Source organism: Phragmites australis, chromosome 24 (genome assembly GCF_958298935.1).
Source record: "Phragmites australis chromosome 24, lpPhrAust1.1, whole genome shotgun sequence".
NCBI classification, from domain to species: Eukaryota; Viridiplantae; Streptophyta; class Magnoliopsida; order Poales; family Poaceae; genus Phragmites; species Phragmites australis.
Window position 1 is genome coordinate 12,380,462 of NC_084944.1, and position 24,813 is coordinate 12,405,274.

General features: G+C 43.3%; 1 protein-coding gene across 1 annotated transcript; it reads right to left on the minus strand.

Moving 5' to 3' along the window:
- Positions 1–582: 582 nt before the first annotated feature.
- On the minus strand, positions 583–2,838 carry LOC133907052 (F-box/kelch-repeat protein At1g22040-like). Its single transcript, XM_062349053.1, has 2 exons — positions 2,680–2,838; positions 583–2,353 (listed from the first exon to the last, which is right to left on the minus strand). Exon 2 carries the CDS (start codon positions 2,322–2,324, stop codon positions 909–911), a length of 1,416 nt encoding a protein of 471 aa, XP_062205037.1. The 5' UTR covers positions 2,325–2,353; positions 2,680–2,838; the 3' UTR covers positions 583–908.
- Positions 2,839–24,813: the final 21,975 nt, after the last annotated feature.

The following is a 24,813-nucleotide window of genomic DNA, read 5'->3' on the forward strand; positions in this document are numbered from 1 at the left end:
CCCTCCACAACCTTTCTGTTCACAGCTATTGTGGACAACATTGCAGAAGTGACACCATGACTCCATACAAACTCAAACCATAGTCTTCAGATCACAACGGTTGTACTCGAGAGCTTCAAATTTTTGACAGCAACGGTTTCAAGGTAAGCCGGCGACTGGTGCACATGTGTGTAAAGCATAAAACCGTTTCATACTGGTACTCTTGCATCCAACTTTTAAAATGCCACAAGTCATAACATGTTATCCAAACAATACCATATGCGCTTACCGAAAGAAAGAACATCGAAGCAAAGAATAGATAGATCCAAGAGTGACAGCCAACTAGCCAAGTGAATCCTGCAAACTGGATGCGTCATTACCTTTGGATGCAAGAGAAGAACATTATCTGATAAAACTAAAGCATTTCTTTTCTTTTCTTTTTTCTTTTTGCGAGGAAATGAAATCAAAGTATATCCACGTTCTGGAAGGTGTCACTGGATAAAAGAGAAGGAAAACCAGATACAGGTCCCATAAGCGCATCATCTGCACAACTTAAACAATGTATAGATGGCACTGGTGATTGACTCAGCACTGTTGTGTGTTGTCTTTAGAATCGGACAAGGCGACATGACCTCCTCCTTCTCCAATCTTATTTGATTTTATAAACATATACAGTAGTTGAAGCAAACCCTTACACAATTGAATTACAGACTGCACATCCATATGTGCATTGCCGGGAGGAAATACTTCCTGCAGTTCACTAATCGCATATCTAACACATGATGTGGATCATCTGTTCTTAAGATTGAAGGCCCAACAAGTTTATCTGATTTGATCAAATCATTCAGATGTGTGGTGGAAGAAACTTATCTACTTCGCAACTGATACAGTTATCCACACAGTAAAGCGGAATACACGATTTTACAAACTCATATGCGGAGAACCTGGCAGCTGACAAGTTCAGCAGCTGCAAAATTCTTCGACGCGACAGCTTTCCAAACATCTGTTTCCTGCTCTGAGACATCTGGATTTTGGCATGTCATGCCAGCTGCAGGGGCTGGCGAATCCATAGGCTTCAGACAGTCCGTTTGCATAATGTTGATGGTGTTATCCACATCCTTGATGATCAAATGGAGCTTTCCGAGAAGTCCTGCAAGTAAGTACGGACTTTCCGACTCGGCGAAGTCCCCAACAGGTACCTGGCTTACGGTAACCTTCCAAGTATCCTCTTGAGGATCATAGATCTTTATCTTGCCTCGATCAGAAGTTGATGGCTCCAAAGCATACAGGTCACCATCTACAACAGCACTTAATTTCGTCCCAGCCTGCCTTGCAGGCCAACCCTCTCCCATGCCCGCAGGCATTTGCTCCCATGAATTTGTTTCGGGATCAAAGATCTCCCCACCAACATCAACAAAGAATGGCCAGGAATAAAGGCTCTGAGGAACATACAGCTTCCCTCTGTATGAGGTCATTCCAGTAGCAATTGGCTTCAATAACTCAGCCAAGAATGCGGTCGGCAGAGCTTGCATTTTGGAGAATGTCATGTCTGGCACCTCTGTCCAAACCCCTGTTGCCGGGTCATACATTTCGGCAGATTGGAGCGGGGTTAACCCATTCTTGCCGTTGCTGACACCACCAACAACGAACAGCTTGTTATTCAGCAGGCTGGTTTTGCAGAAGGCACGCCCGGTGCTCATCGAGCTCACTTCCTGCCATGAATTAACAAAGGGATCATACCTCCACACGCATTTCATTGCAGAAGCTCTTGAAAACCCACCCAAAACATACAGACACCCAGCCACAGTCCCAATGGCACAACCGCAGAACGGAATCCTGTCAATCAGATCCTTCTGACCAAGCCAGCCTCTGATAACATCAGAAATCCTGATGCCGGCGCTCACCAGATCCCCTAACCGCAACCCGGGCACGCCTCTCTTGCACTCTCCTCCACCATGACTGATCCCAGGCATGAGTGGCAGCCTCTGCCATTGGCTACTAACCGGATCGAAAGCGTGCCACACCAACTTCTGATCATCTGCCTTTTTCATCAGTATGTACAGCCACTCTTCGTCCACGCCAAGCTCCTTCCTCAGCCGGTACAGCTCCGAGCCGGTGATGGCAGCCTTCCAGCTCCGGGAGACCATCTTGGCCTTCAGGTACCCTATCCTCGGCATCCTCGCGAGGATTTGCAGCGAGATCTCGTCCGGGAGCCAGGGAATCAGCCTTGGGTGCTCATAGAGAGACACTGACATCCTTAGCTTCTTGGAAGAATCTGTTCTCAGAGCTTCCCCGTTCTCCCATGGATGCTTTCTGCTGTTGGCGGAGCTCAAGAACGCACCCATTTGAACTCTTTGTTCCTTCCAATTTTTATCTGCAAAATCAAGTAACGAAATTCCACACCCAAACCAGTGAGCAAAGACACGAATTGAGCAGCAAAAGAAGAGAAAAATATGGCCAAAGAATCAAACAACATGGCAAGAAAATCGCATCAAAATCTAATCTTTTTTCATCTCCCAAGTGCCCAAGGTTCCCAAAAGCAAAATCCCAAGGCACAGTTCATCATCAAGACTAAAAAGCATCCACAAATCCCCAACAAACGCCCGAAAAAAAGCAGCGATCTTTGCATGAGGAATCCCGAGAAGAGCACACCGTATCGGCCACATTATCAGTCAAGTGATCCAGCTCATGTAATTTTACCTTACTAGTTACGAGTTAGTGCTGGGGCTGTGGGGCAGGAGGAGGAGCTGGAGCGGCGCCGGTGGTGGTGCACCGAGCTTTCCCATTCGCCTTCTGGGTGGGACAAGGCGCTGGGAACGAGGTATATTTATTTTAGTATCCATCCATGTATCTTTCATGATTTTCCTTTTCTTTTAAGCTTTGCGTGCACTGGCCGGCCTTACCTGATTCTCTTAAAAATAATCTTCCTATTGTTCGTTTTCTACTCTGACAATCGAAGAGGACGGGAAAGGAATATAGGACAGGCGGCATCTGTCTTTGCTTCTACTAACTAATCGTCTTTTTTCCCTTATTCTCTTAGTTTTGAATATATATATATATATATATACTGTATGTATATTTTGCAGTATATTTATCGTAGTTTATGTCTGCGTACATCCCACAAGTTGTAACTCACAGTGTTTCGAGTTGTAACCGTAGGATATGTGCAGTACCAATAACAAGTTGTAACTCACAGTGTTAACTTACTATATTGCAATTATGTATTTATGGACGTAAAGTTGTAATAGATCTATCTAACAAGTTGTAACTCAGTATTTTGAGTTATAACTGGAGATAAAGATGTCCAAATGGGCCATGCTTACTGGGCCGGCCCGATGCACGGAACTGTAGGCACGGCCCAGGCACGGCTCGGCCCAAGCCGAGATGGGCCGGGCCGGCACGGCACGAGGCCATGGGCCGTGCTAGGGCCGAGCGCGCGGCATGGCCCGGCTCAGGCACGAGTGGCCCAGGAGGCCCGGCACGGCCCGGGAACGCGGCGGCCCATCACGGCACGCGGCGGCCCACGGCACGGCACGGCCCACCGCGGGGGGCATGGCCCGGCCGGCGGGGGCAAGCTGGTTAACGGGTTAAACTGGCCGGGAAAGGCCCGTTTAACCCGTTAACCCGATATTTTTGAATTTTATAGCAGTTTTGTGACTGTTTGAGCTTCAAAAAATTCGAAAAAAATTGCAAAAATCACCATTTTTCACCTATAAATAGAGGAGCACATTGCCCTTCCATTCCACACCAGCAACACCATTTTCTCTCTTGTTTCCTCCTCTCATTCTTGTCTCAAAGTTCCTGAGAATTAGTGATAATTTGGCAAAATTAGTTTGAATTGTTGCAAAAAAATCCGAGCAATTCCAAAATCGTCATCCTGCTGACTTGCTATCTTGAAGTTGAAGAAATCTTGGTGATTTTTTTGCATCGTTGTTGAGTCTTATTTTATTATTAGTTTTATTACTTGATTATTTCTAACTCTGAATATTTGCAATTTTTGTAGTGTCATTCGACATTGATCATGGATGCCGGTGATCATGATACATCCATAGATCATGATTTTTTTCTCCAAAGACTCACATGGGACTACGGCCCCTTTGATACCAGTGCTGCAGGTGATGATGGACCCGACGGTGAACCTCCGGTTGGTTCACATCCAGATCCAGGTGATGCAGCAGCAGTTCCATCGTCAGGCTCTACAAGTGCGCACACATTAGCAAGCAGCGGGTCTAAAAGATCAAGAGCCGGTACTTCCGAAGTTTGGCAAGACTTTGAAAGGATCTACAAAGAGGAAGATGGGGTAAGTGTCAGGTATGCTAGGTGTTATATTTGTAAAAATGAATTATCTACAAAGTCCTCGGGTGGAACGGGGCACTTGAAGAGGCACGCCACAAGTTGCAAGCGAAAGAGTGGAGCAGCTATGAAGCAGACGGTGTTGCAGTACAACCCCGACGGCTCTGTTCATCATTGGGAGTACGACTCTGCCAATGCTCGAAAAGAGCTATATCGCTTCATTGCAAGAGCGGATCTACCACTCAATATCGGTGAGTCTGCTGCATTTGAAGATTACATTAAGCAAGCTCATAATCCTAGGTTCACGCATGTTTCTAGACAGACAACTAGTAGGGATATGGTAAAATACTATAATGCGTGTCGTAGCAAGCTTAAAGAAATGTTGCAAATATGTACATTTTCAGTTGCTTTGACCTCGGACATATGGGCAGGTAGGGCTAGAGAGGATTATCTTAGTGTGGTTGCTCATTTTGTTAATAATGATTGGGAATTAGAAAAGAGAATAATAGGTTTTCGTTTGATTGACAACGCGCATACCGGTGAAAATATTGCTGAAAAAATATCTCAAGTAGTTGCAGACTTTGGCCTCACGAATAAAATATTTTCTATCACTTTAGATAATGCCGGTGCAAATTCTAGAGCAATGGATATTCTTACTCCGTTGTTTAGTACTTATGCTGAATCTTTCTTGTTACATCAACGTTGTGCTTGTCATATTATCAATCTTATAGTAAAATCCGGTTTGAAGAGGTTGTCGCGATACTTAGAAGATTTTCGTACTGCAATATCTTTTGTGAACTTCTCTAACCATCGAATTGCAGCATATAAACAGTATTGTGTTGCAATGGGTGTGCGTCCACGTAAGTTTGCTCTGGACATGCCGGTGAGATGGAACTCTACTTTCTTGATGCTTAAAAATATTATACCATATAAGAGCACATTTGGTGTGTTTATTCATACACATTACCATCAGCATAGGGGTCAAACTTTACTCACGGAAGCGCATTGGTATGTTGCTGAAAGGATACTGGAGTTTCTTGAATTTTTTTTATGATTCAACTGTGAGTTTATCAGGAGTTTATTATCCAACATCTTATTTAGTAGTGCATAATATTGTTGAAATTGCTACTCATTTAAACAACTATGAAAATGACAATCTTCTAAGAGATTGTGTAGTTCCTATGAAATCTAAATTCTTAAAGTATTGGAAAGAAATTCCTTTGTTATACGCCTTTGCCTTTATTTTAGATCCTAGAGCTAAAATTGCAGCTTTCTGTAGAGTTCTCGCAATTCTAGGTGATGCTCTTAGCCATGATTATTCTAATTATTATACTAATGTTCGTTCTAAGTTATTCGAAGTTTATAGTAAATATGAAACAAAGTATGGCGGAGTTCGCCTGCAACGACCTCCACTAGCATCCACAACAAGTAAGAAGACGACAACGTGGGGGAAAATATTTGGTGCAGGTTTTTCATCAAGAAGTTCAGACTCTTCGTCACGATCGTCTACGGGCACCGGAATTCCAACATCCGGAGGGGAGCTAACTACCTTCATCGACAGTGACGTTATCAGCCACGAACAAGAAAACTTTAACATACTGCAATGGTGGCATGAGCACAAGACGAATTATCCAGTGCTTTCACTGTTAGCGCGAGATTTGTTAACGGTTCCTGTATCTACAGTTTCTTCTGAGGCTGCTTTCAGTCTTACAGGAAGGATAATCGAAGAGAAAAGAACAAATCTGTCAAGTGAGATGGTTGAAGTACTCACCATAGTAAAGGATTGGGAACAAGCTGAACTATTAGTTGCAACCACAAACAGAGCGGTTACAACTATGTGCATGTTGTAACTAGCTTGTCTACCATGTTGTAAGTGTAGTATTTACCTTATTGTAACTGTTTTTAGTTTCATGATGCAATTAATTTGATTTTATTTTTTCATGTTGCAATTGTACTTCTTGACCATGTTGCAACTGTAGTGTTCAACATGTTGTAACTAAAGAGTTCACCATGTTATAACTAAAGTGCCTACCACCACCAGAGAACATTGCAGTTCACTATGTTGTAACTGCAATGTTCACCATGTTATAACTGCGATGTTCATCATGTTGTAACTATATGGATGTAACTCCTTTATGATTCTAAAACTTCATCAAAATATAGTCTTAATGATTTTATTTTGTTAAGCACATTTTTTCCAACAAAATGTATCAAACGGATCGAGAATCGGTCCGTGGTTCTAGAGATATTGCATTTTAACGATTCAAATCAATAAAAGATTCTCCGTGCAACACTCTGGCCGGTGGACGATAGGTGACGTGGCACAAGCTAGTTGACTAGCTCATGTTGGAGGTCGAGTTATAACTGATCTATATAACAAGTTGCAACTCGCAATTTTTCGGATTGTAACTAGCGATTGCGGGATGTGCGCAGCGTGTGTGTATATATATATGTTTATTATATGTTGTGTTTTTATTATATGTTTAGCAACAAAATTGAAAAGAGCATACTTGAAATTCCGAATGGGGGTATTCTTGAATGATATATAAAGAGGTGTAATGTATTTGTCACGTGATATGCCTTCCAAGCAAACATACTTTATTAAAAAGAAGAGAGGTATATGCATATAGCCAAGCATAGTGCATCTCCTATCACGTAAAATATAGATTTTAACTATGTAAGAGTCATATTTGTATTAATACACCACCTTACCTAGATATTCTTAGCTAGATCGGTCTAAAATAGGTCGTGCCAACTGGCCAACCGTGGTACGGTCCAAATACGGCACGATCCGAGATGACGGGTCGTGCTTAAGCCTAGCGCACGGCATAGGACGACCCATCTTAAACGGGTCAGCACGGACACGACTCACCCCCGCCCCACCATGGCCGCTCATGTCGTCGCCTAGCCACCCCGCACCACCTCGGCAGCTCCCTGCCCCGCTCGGTCGCACTGTCACTGCCCCACCCGGCCGCCCAATAGTCACGCCAACTGGTCACATCGCCTGGCATCGCTCGCTATGTCGCAACCGTGCTCAGGTCGACCTGGCATAATACTGTGCCTCACGAGCCATGCCTAGCCAGGTCCATACCGGGTTGGTTTGGCAGACCCATTTGGACCGCACTATTCTTAGCTTACTATTGTCTTTTCACACCTATAGAATTCTTCCATAATTTTTCTGCATTTAACTACTTCGTTGAGCCTTGCAAATACTACTCAAACATACCTAGGGAATTATCTTCCCATCTACCCCTCCGATCCCAAATATAAATCTATTTAGATTTATTCTAAGTTAAACTTTATTAGCTTTCACAATCAATAGGTAAAAAATCATATAGATAACAACATATGGTTGATATTACTAGATTTATTGTAAAAACATATTTCCATAATATAGAAAAATCTGAATAAAAAAGTTTGCTTAAAACTTATTTATTATTGAATTTTTTTGTTTTAAATACTTTTTAATATTATTAGTTAAAATGTCGTACTGAAGACTAATATTTAGGAGCAGAGGAAATAGCTTACACGGAGGCTCTATTAACAAGAAACAGTTCGATTTGCCGAAGGAAATGAAAAAAATAATCATTCTTTTCAAATAGGTAACGGGACCAATATGTTGCTTTATGATCACATCCTATTTTAATATATTTTTAGCGTTAGGATTAGTATGACACTAATCAGGAACTGCATATAAAATGGCGCCAAGAATGGCTTAGAGAAGCTTAGTGTGCTTCAATGGAAAAAGGAGAAGACTAGTAGAAAGTCAAGTGCAAAACTTTGGGACTAAGGATGCTGGCTTCTTCACCAATAATCATGCTTACCTGGATTCTAGAAAGTCAAGGGACAGATGCATATGTAGAGATACATACATATGCACATCGTCATCCTAGTGACATAAGCCACGTACCCGACGCTAGGGTTAACCATAAATTTTTTAAAAGAAAAGGTACATGCATAACAGCAAGATACTTCCATAACTTGGGCATATTTGGACCTTGAGTTGTTTTTTATAAAAGAGTCCATTTTACAACCCAGACTTTCTTAGTTGTCAAGATAACTCTTAAACTATTTTTTTTGGTCTCACTTTACTACTAAACTATTAAAACCGGGCCACTTTACTCCATAATGACATTTGTTTATTTTTTATTTCTCCTTATACAACTTGTGTTTTAGGTTCACTGAAAAAGATTAAAGTTTTGTGGGAGGACAGCGATACCATACCCTATACCACAAAAATACCGGTTTAAACCTTGAGATATGAAAATGATGAAAATAGTCAAGAAAAATTTAAAAAATACAGGGAAATTCTGGCGTGAATCCTCGAAATCCCTTGTTCGAAACATTTTTGTTCTAGCAAAGTAAGCACCATGCCTGCTAGATATGTTGCTTTCACCTATCCCTGTCAATGAACCCAAGCTCGCTGCTCATCAACCATCCATGCGTCCCAAGTGGTACTCCGTTGATCCAACCTAAGTCCTGCCCCATGAGTCAGCAATGACATGGAAGAATGGCACGAACAGATCATGTCCACACCGTGTGATGGAGACCTTTGGCTGGAACAATGTATATTTCATTTCTCGTTTGATAACGATCTAGTCCCAAACATAGGTCCTTCTTAAGATCATGCTCCGTTTGGTTCGGGTTGTGGATAACCAAGGTTAGCTGAGCTTGATCGAGCTGGATTAGTTGGTCCAGAAATCTGTCAACTAAAGCGTAGTAGCGCAATGGTTGAGCTCCCAATTGTGGAGCTGTCAGGTGGGAGCTCGAGCTCCCGTTCTGCACACGAATATGGGTAGTTGGTGAGCCCGCGCTCCTGAAAATCAGCTCTCTGGTGGGCCCGTATGCTCACCCCCGGAGGTGCTCCTCAGTCCCTTTGTGACTGGAGAGTGGGGACCTCCTTTGTGAAAAAAAAAGTAGTTATTTTAGTTATTTTTTGGTTATATTAGGTGTGTTTGTTGGGTTAGTTTATTCAATTTTCTTTGTAGGTTAACTTATTCTTAGTTAGGGTTTGTCTGGAAAAGCACGACTGTTCTATAATATTTCTAAGCTTAATTAAATTTTATTGTAAATCCTAAGGATCTGGATACCAATCCCCCCTCCCCCCAAACCCAGTAGAACAGGCCCTAATAGTTAGCTGAGCACAGAGGAGACCACCAGACCCAAATAGAAAAAAAAAAAATCGGATAACCCCTATGCAACCCGTTAAGACTTGACTTGTAGAATCTGAACTCTCGTCGACACCCTGGTTTTCATGCTGCGGTTTACTTTATCACCATTAAGGTATGTTCAGTCCAAACTTAACAGTTCTGCAGATGTGGAAACCCTTGCAACAAATCAGGGAGGGCGAGATCAAGCGTCAGCTCGATTGGCAAAGCCGCTGGCATGCAACTGAGATCACCGGTGCTCACTTGTCGCTGAGATTAAATCACATGTGTGTCCATCCTTAGAATTAGATCCCAGACAGGTTATGGATAAAAACACGCATGCATGTTTAATGGTACTACATGTTTTCTGTACACTCAGAGTAGAGCATTTCAATCTATCTCTAACGTGTGTATAGGATGTGCATGCGTGTGCGTGCATGTGATAAGTAAGGGATGTGTTGGCTATGTGCGTTCTACGTGTACCCTTAAAAAAATAGAGATGGTATAGGTCATGAGAATCTAAAACTTGTATAAAAAAGCAGTAATTTCTTTATCTGAGTACCTTGGAGATGCCAAATCATGCATTAGAATTATTTAGGAACATGTGATTTTGAAAAAAAAAATTGCTATCCTTATAACGCATTCTGTACAATTATGCTGCAAGAATGGACCAAAAGATGAGATAAAGTTGTCCTCACCTTTGTCATTTGACAAATGCATCTATCCAAGCTACATTAGCGCAGGTGTCTGCTTTATGCAAGCCTGAAACATGAAAGTAGACTTGAACATATCGAGTTACAAATTTTTTTATGCTCTAAACTGAAAGCTATTAAATTTACATTGAATAAATCTCTGCACAAAACAGTGGTGGACCCATTATTTTAATAATAAATGTACATAGCTAAACAATTATTCGATAACAATGACCAGATCAAAAGTACAAATTATTCATAACAATGACAATATCTCAACTAACATAAAGGAACTACAAAACAAAAATTACAATTACAATACAACTTTACAGTTCTTCATCTTTTAGAATCAATAGTCTTTCTTTTGATTTTTGAGTTTTATACAATTTTCATAGCATTCATTTTCCAAATTAAAATAAGCATTCAAGATATTAAGCAGTGAACAATCATAGTATCATGTCAAGAAATTTATGATCACTGTGGTTGCATAGCCTCGCCATGCCCAGACCCGCCCCACAGCTATTGTGCCACTATGCCTGCCTCGGTTGCCTCGCCTTGGTCCTGCAGCCGCCGCCCATCGCGGTCGCTTCATCACCCTCTACCCAGCTATTAAGCATCTGTAGCAAACATGCCCTTGGAGATATTGTAGTAACTATTTTAGGACATGTATGTGTTTTGATAATTAATAACAATATAGTCAATAGGACTAACATATTTATTAAGTATATACCTTAGTAGGTCTCATGGATGTAATACATGTAGAAGCCACCACAGTCAGGACAAAGATTGATTGAGTTCAAGAAATCCTAGGAAAGTTGTTAACGGCGGATGGTCCGGCACAGATAAGTTTGTACACACCGGAGCTTTTTTTCGTGGGTGTTTTGAACACGTTGGATGGTCCGACGATATGAATATGGCGCAAGCCGGAGCATTTACAGAGGAAGGAGTTGAAGAAGCTACATGCCAGATGGTCTGGTACTCAGAGTGGTACACACCGGATGGTTACGGCAGAGTATTTATTCCAGAAAAGGTGTCAACAGCCTGTTGGCCATAGTTGAACATGCCGGATGATCCGGCAATGAAGATTGACTGCGATGAAGTATTTTGCACAAAGAGAAGTGGCGCGGTTTGGCTCGAGTGTACACACCAGATGGTCCGACGATGAAGCTGGTGAACATACTGGAATATCTGGTGTTCAAAATGGTTTTAAGTGGGGTTTCAATGGCTAGTTTGCGGAGGATGTACACGCCATATGGTCTATGAGTACAATCTGTTTACACCGGATCATCCGGCGTATAAAAAAAATTGAGCCATTGGGGCAATGGCTAGTCTGTGGGGTTGAGGATATAAATAGCCCTCCACTCGGTCATTTGAAGGTGTTGGAGTCCAAGGAAGCTCATAGACACTTGAGAAGATATCAAAGCCACACTAGTGCTTAAAGTTATCATCCAAGGTGATCAAGCATGATTAGTGAGAGATTAGTACTAATAGGCCTACAGAGAGTTCTTGTTAGGAGTTGCTGCCTAGATAGTGGATCAATGAGTGATCCTATCGTGTACCAAGAGGCACGTCGGCAAATTGAAATCTTGGTGATTTGCCAGCAACTTGGTTCTTGGTGGCTTAAGCTTATTGACCCTTGAACTTGGTGTGGAGTGGCGGCAAGACGCTTATAAGGAGACGTGAAGACCCTTGCCTTGGTGGCTCAAGCTTCCAAGTGAAAACGGTGACAAGTGACCGAAAGAGAGGCTTGTGGTGAGATCTTAACTAGGTGGCTTATCTTTCTTGAGGCCTTGGTGGCTCAAGAGCCGTGACCGGAAGAGTCTTGGTGACCAGGAGCATATCCTTGGTGGAGCTACAACGTGAACTATGGGTGATGTTTATACCATCGATACCATAGAATAAAAATCCCTTGTGCTGAGTTTGCTCTCTCTACCTTATTTATGTTTCCTCATTTACATACTTGCAATTTACCTTCCCAGAGTAGTTTGTTAGGATTAACTGTAGGTTGCAAAACTCTTTTGAATGGTAGAGTAGACACACTAGATAAGCCTATAACATATTTAGATATAAATTGATATAGGTTTATCTTGTGAAGTTTTTGAAGTCTAAGAACATCATCGGATAGTCCGGTGATCTACACAGGGTAACGCTGGAGCATTTCTTTCAGAGAAGAATGCGAGTGCAGAAGACTGAAGATCAACCCACTGGAAGGTCCTTGCAGAGGCGACTGTAAGTGCTAAAGAATGAAGATCAACTCACCGGATAGTCTGGTGATCATAGGGATAGTGCACCGAAACATTTCTAGGGAAAGTAAGATAATGTTTAACTCACTGGATAGTCCAGTGTCAATAGAATGAACACCAGATGAATGCACCAGAGTATTTTACACAGAAATGCTGCAAAGGCTCAAATGTCTCAAGATAACTCAGGGGAAGGTCCGATGATAGATTTGAAGGCACAATGGAGTGTCCGGTGTTCACAGAGGATGTGAGTGGAGTTCCAACGGCTAGTTTCTGAGTTTGTGCTCACCGGATGATCCGGTGTTAGTACTACTATTCTCACCGGATCATTCGGTGTTAACAGCTTTTCTAAACCATTGGGAAAACAGCTATTTGACGGGTTTGAGGATATAAATACCCCTTCACCTAGTCATATGAAGGTGTGCCATGCTGCTGGAGTGTAGAGGAAGCTCATATACACTTAAGAAGATATCCAAGCCACCAAAGTGATTAAAGTGATCATCTAAGGTAATTAAGCACAAGATTAGAGAGTGTTTAGTGCTTATAGGACTAGAGTGAGTTGTAGCTAGGTGCTGCAGCTTGAAGAAGGGATCAAGGAGTGATCCTAGCCTGTACCAAGTAGTACGTCAGCGTCTTGGAGTCTTGGTGACTTGTCGACAGCTTGGGCCTTTGTGGCTCAAGCTTGTTGACCCTCTGACTTGGTGTGGAGCGGTGGCAAGACACGTGTACGGGGACGCGGAAACCCTTGTCTTGGTGGCTCAAGCTCTGAAGTGATCACGGTGACAAGTGACTGAAAGAGAGGCTAGTGGTGAGATCTTGCCTTAGTGGCTTGGTGGCACATCGTGCTTGAGACATTGTCTTAGTGACTTGGTAGCTCAAGAGCCATGACAGGAAGTGACTTAGTGACCGGGAGCATATCATTTGTGGAGCTCTAATGTGGATTAAGGGTGGCATTCATGCCATTGATATCACATGATAAAAATCCCTTACCGAGTTTATCTCTCTACCTTATTTATGTTTCCGTATTTACATACTTGCAATTTACCTTGCTAGATTATGTTGCAATCCTCTTGAGCTATAGAGTACACACACTAGATAAACTTAGAGTATATCTAGATATAAATTGAGATAAATTTATCTTATGAAGTTTTTAGAGCCAATTTATTTTAGGTTTCTAAGTGTCCTAATTCATCCACTCTTAGGACGTCAACGTTCCTCACAATGTTTAAATATTCTTGTTAATGAGATTAATGAACTAGGCTTGATATCAATTGGAGATGATTATGTGGTGAGAAGAATACTTCATACTCTTCTTACAAAGTACAAGTTGATAGTCTCGATCATCTATGACAACCACGATATTATGAACATGACTCCAAGTCAAGTACTCAGCAAGATCACCGCCCATGAGATGACCATAAACATGGGGTTTAAAGCTCCTTCCTCATCCAACGTTAAGAGCTTTGCCCTCCCAAGCAAGCAAGGTCATTTTCCACACATGAAGGCGAAGATGAGGAGGCAAGAGCAAGAGTCAAGCTCAAACAAAGATGATAGTGATGAAGATGAAGAGAGCAGTAAACAAAATGAGGAAAACATCTGAAGTGACGAAGAGATGGATCCCAAGGTCGCCAAGCTCATCTCACAAGTGGAGAAGACCTCAAGAGGGTTAATACCAAGATTGATCATCCAATCTCTATGAAAAACTTGGTCAATACAATTGATTATATTAAGAAGAAGACCAAGATCAGGAAGAGGGAGACAAGGTGAAGAGGCAAAACATTTGCAAGCATATCAAGATGGGTGAGTGAAGATGAAGATTTAAGCACAAGTGATGAGAGCTTCACCACCCACTCCTCCAAGAGAAACTCTTTCTCAAAGTCGTCATCATGCAAACCGTCACACAAGTCATCATCATACAAGTGCCTTATGGATAAAGGTATTGAAAACAATGTAAGTGATGATGAGTCCAATGAGGATTCTTCCTCCAAGAAAAACTTTTTGATTTGATTAATGAGCAACAAATGGTCTTACAGAAACAATCTAAAGAACTAAAGAAATTCAATGCCATTAATTAAATTCATGATACCTTTGTGTCTTATTATAAATAATTATTGAGCAAATTCAAATTGCTAAACAAGGAGCATGAAGAGGATAAGGCAAAATTTTAGGGCATTGAATCTCAACCTAAGTTCCCTTTGAAGCATTCTACCTCTCTCTTTAATTTCAATCCTAAGATAGATGCATCTACTTCTTGTGATGATTTAGTTGATTTATCTAGCTCACCCATTTATAATGAGACTTGTATTGAGAATATTGTTGTAGAACCATCTAATAAACTCATTGCATAAGATAATGATGAGCTCAAGCAAGAAGTGAAGAAGGTCAAGAAGGACTTGGTAAGATTAAAGAACAATAATCATATCCAACCTCCTTAAGATAACCATGCTACCATAGTGAACAAGCTTGTGGAGGAGTCCATCGTGACATGCTTCAAGTGCCAGCAAGAAGGCCACAAGTCATTCCAATGCAAGAAAGTCAAGAAGGAGACCAAGAAGAAGATAAAGATGATGAATCTTTCCAACTAGACATCAAACCTCTACACCAAGCCCAACTATAAGATCAAGAGCAAGAGCAACTACTACAAGCTAAAGAAGAAGGAAAATGGCAAAGTGGTTACACACATGGTTGGAAGAAAGGATCGAAGATAGAACTAACCTATTTGGGTGCCTTAGAAAGTCATCACCAATATGAAGGAGCCTCAATCTGTTTGGGTTCTAAAGAAGATTTAAAGTCCATATGTCGTTAGAGATTTAGAGACTTGGTGCACAAGATGGAGTGAACATTCAAGCAAAGAAGCCAAGTGTATAAGATTGGACACATTGATAAAGATAATGATCATCATACCCAAATCCCCATCTAAAGGTAAAAGAGTTAATGGTAGCTAGAATTTATGTTCATGAATTTCTTTGTTTTGCATCTCGTACATTTACCTTGTCTAGAATTGCATATAAATATATCAATATATTGCAATGCCTAGTGTAGGTTTATCATATGATAGATTGCTTATGTTTCTCTCTAATCTATGAGTAACCTATACTGTTTATTAGTTGTAGGTTCTTTTCATAACATATTTCTGCAATTGATATCTTTTATGTGCCATAAATCCAATCTATATAGTACCCTCCCCATTGTTATCAGTGTCAACTGCATGTCTCTTATAAGTATTTGATACTTGTATGCACACATTTAGGGGGAGCATATCCTATGGGTTGTGCTTTTGAGACTACATGTGTTTCAAGTGATATCCTTTGTAGTCTCATAGAGTAATCTGCGAGTCCTTGGAGGTATGCAATGCTTATTTGTCAAGTGGTATCAGTGTCAATTCATTTGTTCATTTAAGCTACCTCCATGTATAATATAACTTAAACTTCCTATCTTGATATATTATCTAGCTGTGCATATGTTTCTCTCTTATCATATGTATGTACATATATAGGGGGAGTTTATACTATATTATGTGATTTTCATTCATTGTGATCCATGCTCTTTTCATTTTAATAGGTATCCACATAACCATTTCTTTTGGATTCCTACAAGTGGTATCATCTTATTGGATCATGGTTCATGAAGATCTCTCCCATGTGCTTTAACATTTTCCCTTAAGTTCAACATATGTTTGTAGTCTTTTTGAAGATTGTTGACAAATGGAGAAAAATTTAATGACCAAAGTAAGATGCAAGATTGGTAAGCAAGATGCATGATGTTTGACGAAGGAGGAGAACAAGAAACTCTTGCATGAGTAGATCAAGGAAGAAAGTGATGATAGAGAAAGGTGTAAAATTATCTCCATGGTATCTACAATAAAAAGGGGGACAAGAGATAGAGTGAAGGTAAGAACAAGGTATGATAAAGATGAGATTTTTCCCTCACAATTATTGTTCTTACCATGCATCCTAGCAAAGTGGTAAGACTTTATGCATTTTACATCTGGTATCATTTATTTACCACTTGCTTTGATTGTGTTGTCATCAATCACCAAAAGGGGAAAAATTGTAGCAAACATGCCCTTAGTGAGATTGTAGCAACCATTTTAGGGCACGTATGTGATTTTGGTGATTAATGACAATATAGTCAATAAGACTAATATATTTGTTAAGTATATACCTTAGTAGGTCTTATGGATGCAATACATCAAAAACCGTCATAGCCGGGACAAAAATTGATTGAGTTCGAGAAGTCCCAGGAAAATTGTCACTGCCAGATGGTTCGGCATAGATGAGTTTGTACATGCCAGAGCTTTTTTCCCTAGGTGTTTTGAACATGCTGGATGGTCCGTCGATATGAAGATGGTGCACATTAGAGCATTTACAGAGGATGGAGTTGAAGAAGCTACAAGACATATAGTCCGATGCTCAGAGTGGTACACATCGAATGGTTGCACATGAGTATTTGTTCTAGAGAAGGTGTCAACAACCTGTTTGGCATGGTTGAACACGCCGAATAGTCCGGCAATGAAGATTGGCTACGCCGAAATATTTTGCACAGAGAGAAGTGGCGCGATTTGGCTCAAGTGTACATGCCAGATGGTCTGATGATGAAGCTGATGAATACACTAGAACATATGGTATTTAGAATGGTTTTGAGTGAAGTTTCAATGGCTATTTTCTGGAGGATGTACACGCTGGATGGTCTGGTGAGTACAATCTGTTTACATCGGATTATCCGGCGTATACAGAAAAGTTGAACCATTGGGGCAACGACTAGTCCATATGGTTGACGCTATAAATACCCCTCCAGTCTATCAATTGAAGGTGCTGGAGTCTATGGAAGGTCATAGACACTTGAGAAGACATCTAGGCCACCAAAGGGCTTAAATTTATCATCCAAGATGATTAAACATAAGATTAGTGAGAGATTAGTGCTAATAGGCCTAGAAAGAGTTGTTGCTAGACGTTGCCTAGAGAGAGGATCAATGAGTGATCCTACCATGTACCAAGAGGTACGCTAGTACCTTGGAGTCTTAGTGACTCACCAGCAACTTGGGCCTTAGTGGCTCAAGCTTGTTGACCCTCCAATTTGGTGTGAAGCAGTGGCACAACGCTTGTACGGGGACACAGAGACCCTTGCCTTGGTGGCTCAAGTTCTGAAATGAAGACAACGACAAGTGACCAGAAGAGAGGCTTGTGGTAAGGTCTTGCCTTGGTGTCTTAATGGCACATCTTGCTTGAGGCCTTGGTGGCTCAAGATCCATGACCGGAAGAGCCTTGGTGATCGGGAACATATCCTTGGTGGAGCTCTGACGTGAACTAGGAGTGGCGTTTATGCCATCGATACAACAGGATAAAAATCCTTTGTGCTATGTTTGCTCTCTCTACATTATTTACATTTCTGCATTTACATGCTTGCAATTTACCTTCCTAGAGTAGTTTGTAGGATTGGCTATAGGTCGCAAAACTCTTTTGGACGCTAGAGTAGACACACTAGATAAGCCTATAGCATATTTAGATTTAAACTGATATATGTTTATCTTGTGAAGTTTTTAGAGCCAATTAGTTTTTGGTTCTTGATTCACCCCCCTCTTAGGACGTCACCGATCTCTATAGCGTCACCTCCAATCCATTGAGCGTTGTGACTTTGCGTGCGCCTCCAGGTCTCTAAGAGTCTAGGTTTGGGTTGGGCCACTGGGAGCTAGTTGCATAGGTGTTGGGTTGGGCCACTAGGAGCATTGCACTGACTAGCCTATAAAGATTAGAAAATGCATTAACTAGAATGGAATAGTTGAAGTCTCGGCTCTTGCGTTTACACACACTGGTTGCGATCTATCTCATGTGCTGTTACAAGGTGGTAGTCAAGAAACAGAGTGTTTATAGAGTAAAGTCAAAGTAGCAAAGGATTCTACAGGTTGCTAAGTGCAGACTTGTAGCGAAAATGGCCCTATTATGTCATGATTATGATTTTGGTGATTAATGATAACATAGTCAATGAGACTAACATATTTTTCAAGAACTTATGATAGTAGGTCTCATGGATGCAATACATGAAGAGACCACTGCAATCGGGACAAAGTTGGACTGAATTAGAGAAGTCCCAGGAAGATTTGCCTCACCCGGATGGTTCGGTGCTCTGGGTGTAAAACTCACTGGAGCATATTTGATAAAGGGGGAGAGAGGCTTAAAGACCTCACCAGAAGGTCTGGTGATTAGCAGGTGTGCTCACCGGAGAAATTCTTCCATAGAAGGGTGCCATGCTGAAGAATGAAGGCTAAGCCTCACTGGATAGTTCGGTGATCAAAGCATGGCAACATCGGAGTGTTTCTGACCAGAAGGTTGAATGGAACAACCCACCAGAAAGTCCGGTAATCAGAGTAAGATACACATCGAAGTATTGCCACCAGAGAAGGTTGTAGTCGTGGAAGATCAAAGATCAACACGCTGGAAGGTTCGGTGATGAAGCAAGGCTACACCGGATAATGAATAGTGTAAAGAGGCAGAACAAAGTTCATAGCATCAGAGAATGGATCAAGAAGTGATCCAACCTTGTACCAAGTGGTACGTCGCCACCTTAGAGTCTTGGTGACTCACCAACAATCTTGTTGACCCTTTGACTTGATGTGGAGCAGCAACGAGAAGCATGTACGGGGACGCAGAGACCCTTGCCTTGGTGGCTTAAGCTCCAAAGTGATCATGATGGCAACGAACTGGAAGAGAGGCTAGTGGTGAGACTTTACCTTGGTGGCTTAGTGGCTCATCCGGGTGGAGTCCTTGTCTTTGTGACTTGGTGTCTCAAGAGCCGTGACCAGGTGCTGACTGGAAGCATATCATTTGTGGAGCTCTAACGTGGACTAGGGGTGGCATTCATGCCATCAATACCATGGAATAAAAATCCCTTGTGCCAAGTTTGCTCTCTCTACCTCATTTACATTTCCGCATTCACATTCTTGCAATTTACCTTCTTAAGGTAGGTTGCAAGTGCTTTCATCGGTAGAGTAGACATACTAGATAAACCTAAAACACATATATATAGAAGTTAGTATAGGTTTATCTTGTGTAGTTTTTGGGGCCGATTAGATTCTAAGTGTCCTAATTTACCCCCCTCTTAGGGCGTCACTGACCTCTTCAAGACTCAACAGTTGAAAACTACCAACATCCTTGGCATGCCATGCCAATATGTTTTACTCATTTTTTTCTAAAAATATTTGGGTGTACAATTGTACACACATTCCCCCATGTAGGGTCGCCCCCGACAACAAGTCGAGTGTCATTTTAGGGCAAACTAAACCGAATTTATATTGTGTACATATGAGAATGTGCGAAACTAAAACTTTCCACATGTATATATATCAATAATATAACTGCAACTTAATTCAGTGTACGTCAAATGAAAGTGTGCATCTATTATGAGCAGCAGAGACTTCAAATTAGGATTCAGTTTATTGTTAGTTGGTTTGAATCAGGTTATCTGTTAGAGTTAGAGTCAGTTTGAATTAGGTTAGTTTAATTTGGTTTAGAATTCTAGATTATCAGATTATTGAGTAAGGGGCATTCTAGCTAACAGGCCCCACGAGGGATGTGGCGACCGGTGGGGGATATTTTCTGAACCCTAGCCCATCGAGCGATCAACCCTTGGCTTTTGTGACCAGCGCGAGGCTTGTGCGATCAGCCTCCTTGTGATATAATATGGTCTTGCGACCAGCCTTTGTTGGTCGTGGGATGCCTATACCTAACCTATCTAATCACATTTGTTGATGTCTACTCAAGTGTTTTCCTTCCCGAAGCACCTGCTCCAGCGAACAAAGTCATGGTCGGCGCAAATGGGTGGTGCCTCGTCCCGTAGTATTAATTGCTATGAAGTGGGGTATTGCGGACCGGCTTGCGCCACACGATAGATGGGACAAGATTTGCAGAACGGCCAGACAAGTGGATGATTTTGCAAGTAGACTCGCGAGGCGCAGGGACAAGATGGCTTGGAAGATGATCCTGTAGCGCATGACGATGGGACAAGCCGGGCGACCGGGGGAGGCAGGAACGGCGGCGTGTAACAGTTGGGTCGGGCGTGCAGAGCTCTCAGGGCAAGTTGGGTTCACCAGGTTCTTCATGAGGATGATCCAAGAATAGAATATCTAGCCAGACTTGTGTCTGCTAAACAGGGCCCACTTGTAAGTTCTCACTTTCTCTAGTATATAAAGAGGGAAAGACCCGGTTTGTAAAGGGGAGAGGGCAAGAGCCAGAAAGACTCATCTATAACCAGTTCACAAACTCTAATAACAAATTACACTGGATGTAGGGATGTTATCATTTGGGAGGCCTAAACCTAGATACCCCCTTTATGTTCTTTAGTCCATCACAAGCACATGAACGCCGCAAGTGTTGTTCATGTGTCCATCGATTGGTACACTCCAGAATCATTGTCAGTAATTAACCCTCGACAGTTGGCACGCTAGGTAGGGGGATACTTTTTTGCGTTTCAGTAGGTGTCAAAGATTAGATTGGGCTACCCATGGCCGGATCCACGGTAAGCGCTGAGTCCCGTTCCGAGGACCCCGGTCACCACAAGGTATTCGTCATGGGATACGGCCTAGATGAGCCTGGTGTGCTCTAGGAATGGGACACCAAATCGGAGTCCGAGGGCTCCGAAGCTCAATGAAAAGTTTGCATGATAGTTCATGCAACAAGGGGCTGTGGAGGCTCCCATATTCCGAGTGCCGGCAATGATCCCCAGGCCACACACCCAGAGGGGTACCAGGCCGGCACCATAAATGGAGACACTCTAGCACATCCCCAACTACCACAGCATCGCCTAGAGGAGCTGCCGCAGAGGACCTGGTCTTTGGCGGCATTGTCACCAAGGCCATCACGCCACATGAATGCTGGGGGCTCTCCCCTCATGATAAGTCACCACTTCACGCTCGGCAGCTTGACTATGAGGCCATGACACCTGCACAGATTCTGCAGATCGTGCGAATGCTTCTTAGACACCCACCGGTAGTAGTACCGGAGGGTTCGCCAATTGCTCCATAGTTGCATGACCTCGCCCTTCTGGTTGAGACTGCCCGACACAAAACTACGGCAACAAACACCACATTCATCGCTAGGACCGATGAAGGTTGCGATCACCAAGAATCATGGCAGGCCACACGGCAGGAAAGATCCTATCCTCCCTCAGTAACAGGGAGCGCTTGAAGACCCATGTCACATTGGGATAGCCAACCCTCTAACCTGCGCAACTCTCTGTGCCAATGCGACCTCCGTGGCATGATCCAAAGCCATGTAGCCACACGAGAGTAGGAGGACTGCGTCCGGCGAGAGCAGGAAAAGGGCAAGCAGTCCTACCATTCGCCTCCCCCACACAGGGAGGCCTTAGATTCCTTCATCCCATCCCCAGGACCATGTGACTGTCATCTCTCTCCCTGAGAACGCGTTGTTTCCCATCAGCGGGTGACTCCCTGTTATGGAATGGGGTGCAACACCCTATCAGCCCGGCTGCGAGAAGTGTGCTGGCTGGACAAGTTTTGGCTGATCCTAGCCGAAAAATATGATGGCTCGACCAACCCTGAGAAGTTTTGCAGATCTACACCGCCATGGTGCAGACCACGAGAGGCCACAGGAATGTCATGTCCAACTACTTCCCGACCGCCTTGATCGGTTCAACCTAGTCCTAGCTTATGAACCTCCCCCACGAGTCGGTTTGCTCCTGGGAAGAACTATATGTCCAGTTTGTCACCAACTTCTAGGGGACCTATGCCTGACCCAGGGTTGAGGATGACCTGTACCAAGTCAGGCAGCGACAAGGTGAGTCATTGAGAGACTTCATTCGACGCTTCACCAAGCGTTGATACACCATTCCAAGGATCATGGGTGAATCTGTGGTCATAGCATTCAAGAGAGGGGTTAGAGACAAAAAGATGGTCGAGAAGCTAGCCACCAAGTAAATCTGAAGCACTATTGAGCTCACAAACAAGTGCGCACAGGCCGTCGAGGCCCGAGAGTGTTAGGTTGATGCCATGACACGACCGACCTCCGACCAGCCTACCTCCTCCAAAGGGATCAATCGAAAGGAGAAAAAGAAGAACAAATGCAAGGAGGGACTATTCGACGTCATGGGGGTTGAGCAGATCAGCCAACCGTGCCGATGCTTCGAGAAGAGGCAGGGGAAGAAGGGTCATGGATATTGCCCGATCCACCGCACAGATGCCCACGACCTGACCGAGTGTCAGGTTGTGTGGGCATCTTCCACAAGGAGCTTAGAGAGCGTAAATCCAGGCATGACTAGGATGATGAGGGTGCAGCCGACCCTAACCAGTCGACACTGGGGTACTAGCAAGCTGATCACATGGTCCAGCACATCTTCGGTGGTGCTGTGACATATTCCTCGAACAAGGAATATAAGTCGATGGTCTGAGAAGTGTGGGCGACCACGTCGGGCCCAAGCTCGTGTCTGAAGTGGTCGGAAGTGCCCCTTACCTTCAGATAGGCTTACCACCCCATGAGTGTCAAGTGACCTAGTCGCTACCCTATTGTGGTTGAACCCACCATTCAGAACATCCGATTGGATCGCGTGCCGATCGATGGAGGGAGCGACATCAACCTCCTCTTCGCCGACGTACTGGACATCCTACAAATCCCAAGGAGCATGTTGAAATCGTCACCCCTCTTCTTTGGGATTACCCTAGGCTCTTCGACTAAGCCCTTGGGTCAAGTTGAGCTGCTAATCACTTTCGGCTCGTCAAGTAACTTCAGGACTGAAAAGTCCTTTTTGATGTGGCAAACTCCGGGACCACTTATAATGTGATCCTGAGGCAACCAACGATGGTCCAGTTCATGGCTGTCACCCACTACGCATATCAAGCGATCAAGATCCCTGGATCGACCGGGGCATTGTCATATTTGGCTACGCAAAGACATCCCTACATAGCGACAAGAGGAGTCTCTACATGGTCGAGCTAACTCCTGGGTCGTAGCCGGAGAATGCCACTCCTAGTCACCGCCTGATGAAGGCTCACATCGCCGCTAGCCAGGATGAATGACTCAAGGCAGTATGCCTTGACGACTCAGACCCGACCAGGACAATCCAGATAGGGGTTGGTCTGGACCCCAAATAGGAACACACGCTCATCACTTTCTTCTGGGTGAACACAGGCTTCTTTTCATGGAGTCCGTCTAATAAGCCCAGAGTCCCTAGGGACGTGATCGAGCACAAATTGTCCATGCGACCTGACTCGCGACTAGTCAAACAAAAACCACGTTGGTTTACAGCCGACCAAAAGGAAGCACTTCATAAGGAGATCAACAAGCTCCTAGAAGTAGGTTTTATCTGAGAAATGCAGTACCCAGTATGGCTGGCTAACCCAGTCATGATCTGAAAACACAATGATAAGTGGAGGATCTGCGTCGACTTTAGTGACCTCAACAAGGCGTGCCCGAAAGATCTCTTCCCTCTACCCCAGATTGACCAGCTTGTTGACTCAACCGTTGGTAACAATCTTCTAAGCTTCTTAGAAGCCCGTTCGTGGTATCACCAGATTAGCATGTATGGGGAAGATGAGAATACTGCTTTTGTGACGCCCTTTAGGGTTTTATGTTATATAAAAATACCTTTATGTTTGAAAAGCGCTGGTGCCACTTAGTAGCGTTGTAGTCAGTTCATTCTTTGACCACAACCCGGTAGAAATATCGAGGTGTATGTTGATGTTGTGGTCGGAAAGAGTAGAACCAAGGATGACCTAGTTGCGGACCTCTAGTAAACATTCAACAACCTTCGGAAGTACCACATGAAACTGAACCCTGAGAAGTGCACGTGTGGAGTCCCATCAGGGAAGTTGCTCGGGTTCCTTGTTTCCAGTTGAGGGATAGAGGCAAACCTTGACAAGACCAGAGCATCGGTCGGATGAAATCCCTGACCAGGCTAAAAGAAGTACAAAAACTAACATAATGTGTGGTAGCTTTGAACAGGTTCATCTCAAGGCTAGTAGAGAAGGGGTTGCCACTCTTCAAGCTCCTGAAGAAGAGCGACCACTTCCAGTGGACCCCAGGAGCGGAAATAGCCCTCCAAAATCTAAAAAGGTACCTCTCCTCCCCTCCCATACTAATCGTACCTTGACTAGACAAGGAGCTCTTGCTCTATATTACAGCCACCCGACAGGTCACGAGCGCATTGCTGGTCGTCGAGCGAGAAGGTCTTCGGCGACCAGTATACTACATCGTAAGGTCCTACACAACACGAAGGCCCCATATTCTTAGAAGATGCTATACGCCATTATGATATCCTCTCGCAAGCTCAGATACTATTTCTAAGCCTACAAAATTAGGGTAACCTCCTTGCTCCTAATTAGAGAAATTCTCCACAACAGGGATGCGGCAGGAAGAACAACAAAGTGGGCAGTAGAGCTCGGAGAGTTTGATCTCCAGTTCATCCCCCAAACGTCTATCAAGTCCCAGGCACCGGTTGATCTTATGGCCGAGTGGT

Excerpts from the sequence above, each read along its gene's own strand:
- LOC133907052 (XM_062349053.1), bottom strand. The coding sequence starts at position 2,324 with ATGGGTGCGTTCTTGAGCTCCGCCAACAGCAGAAAGCATCCATGGGAG.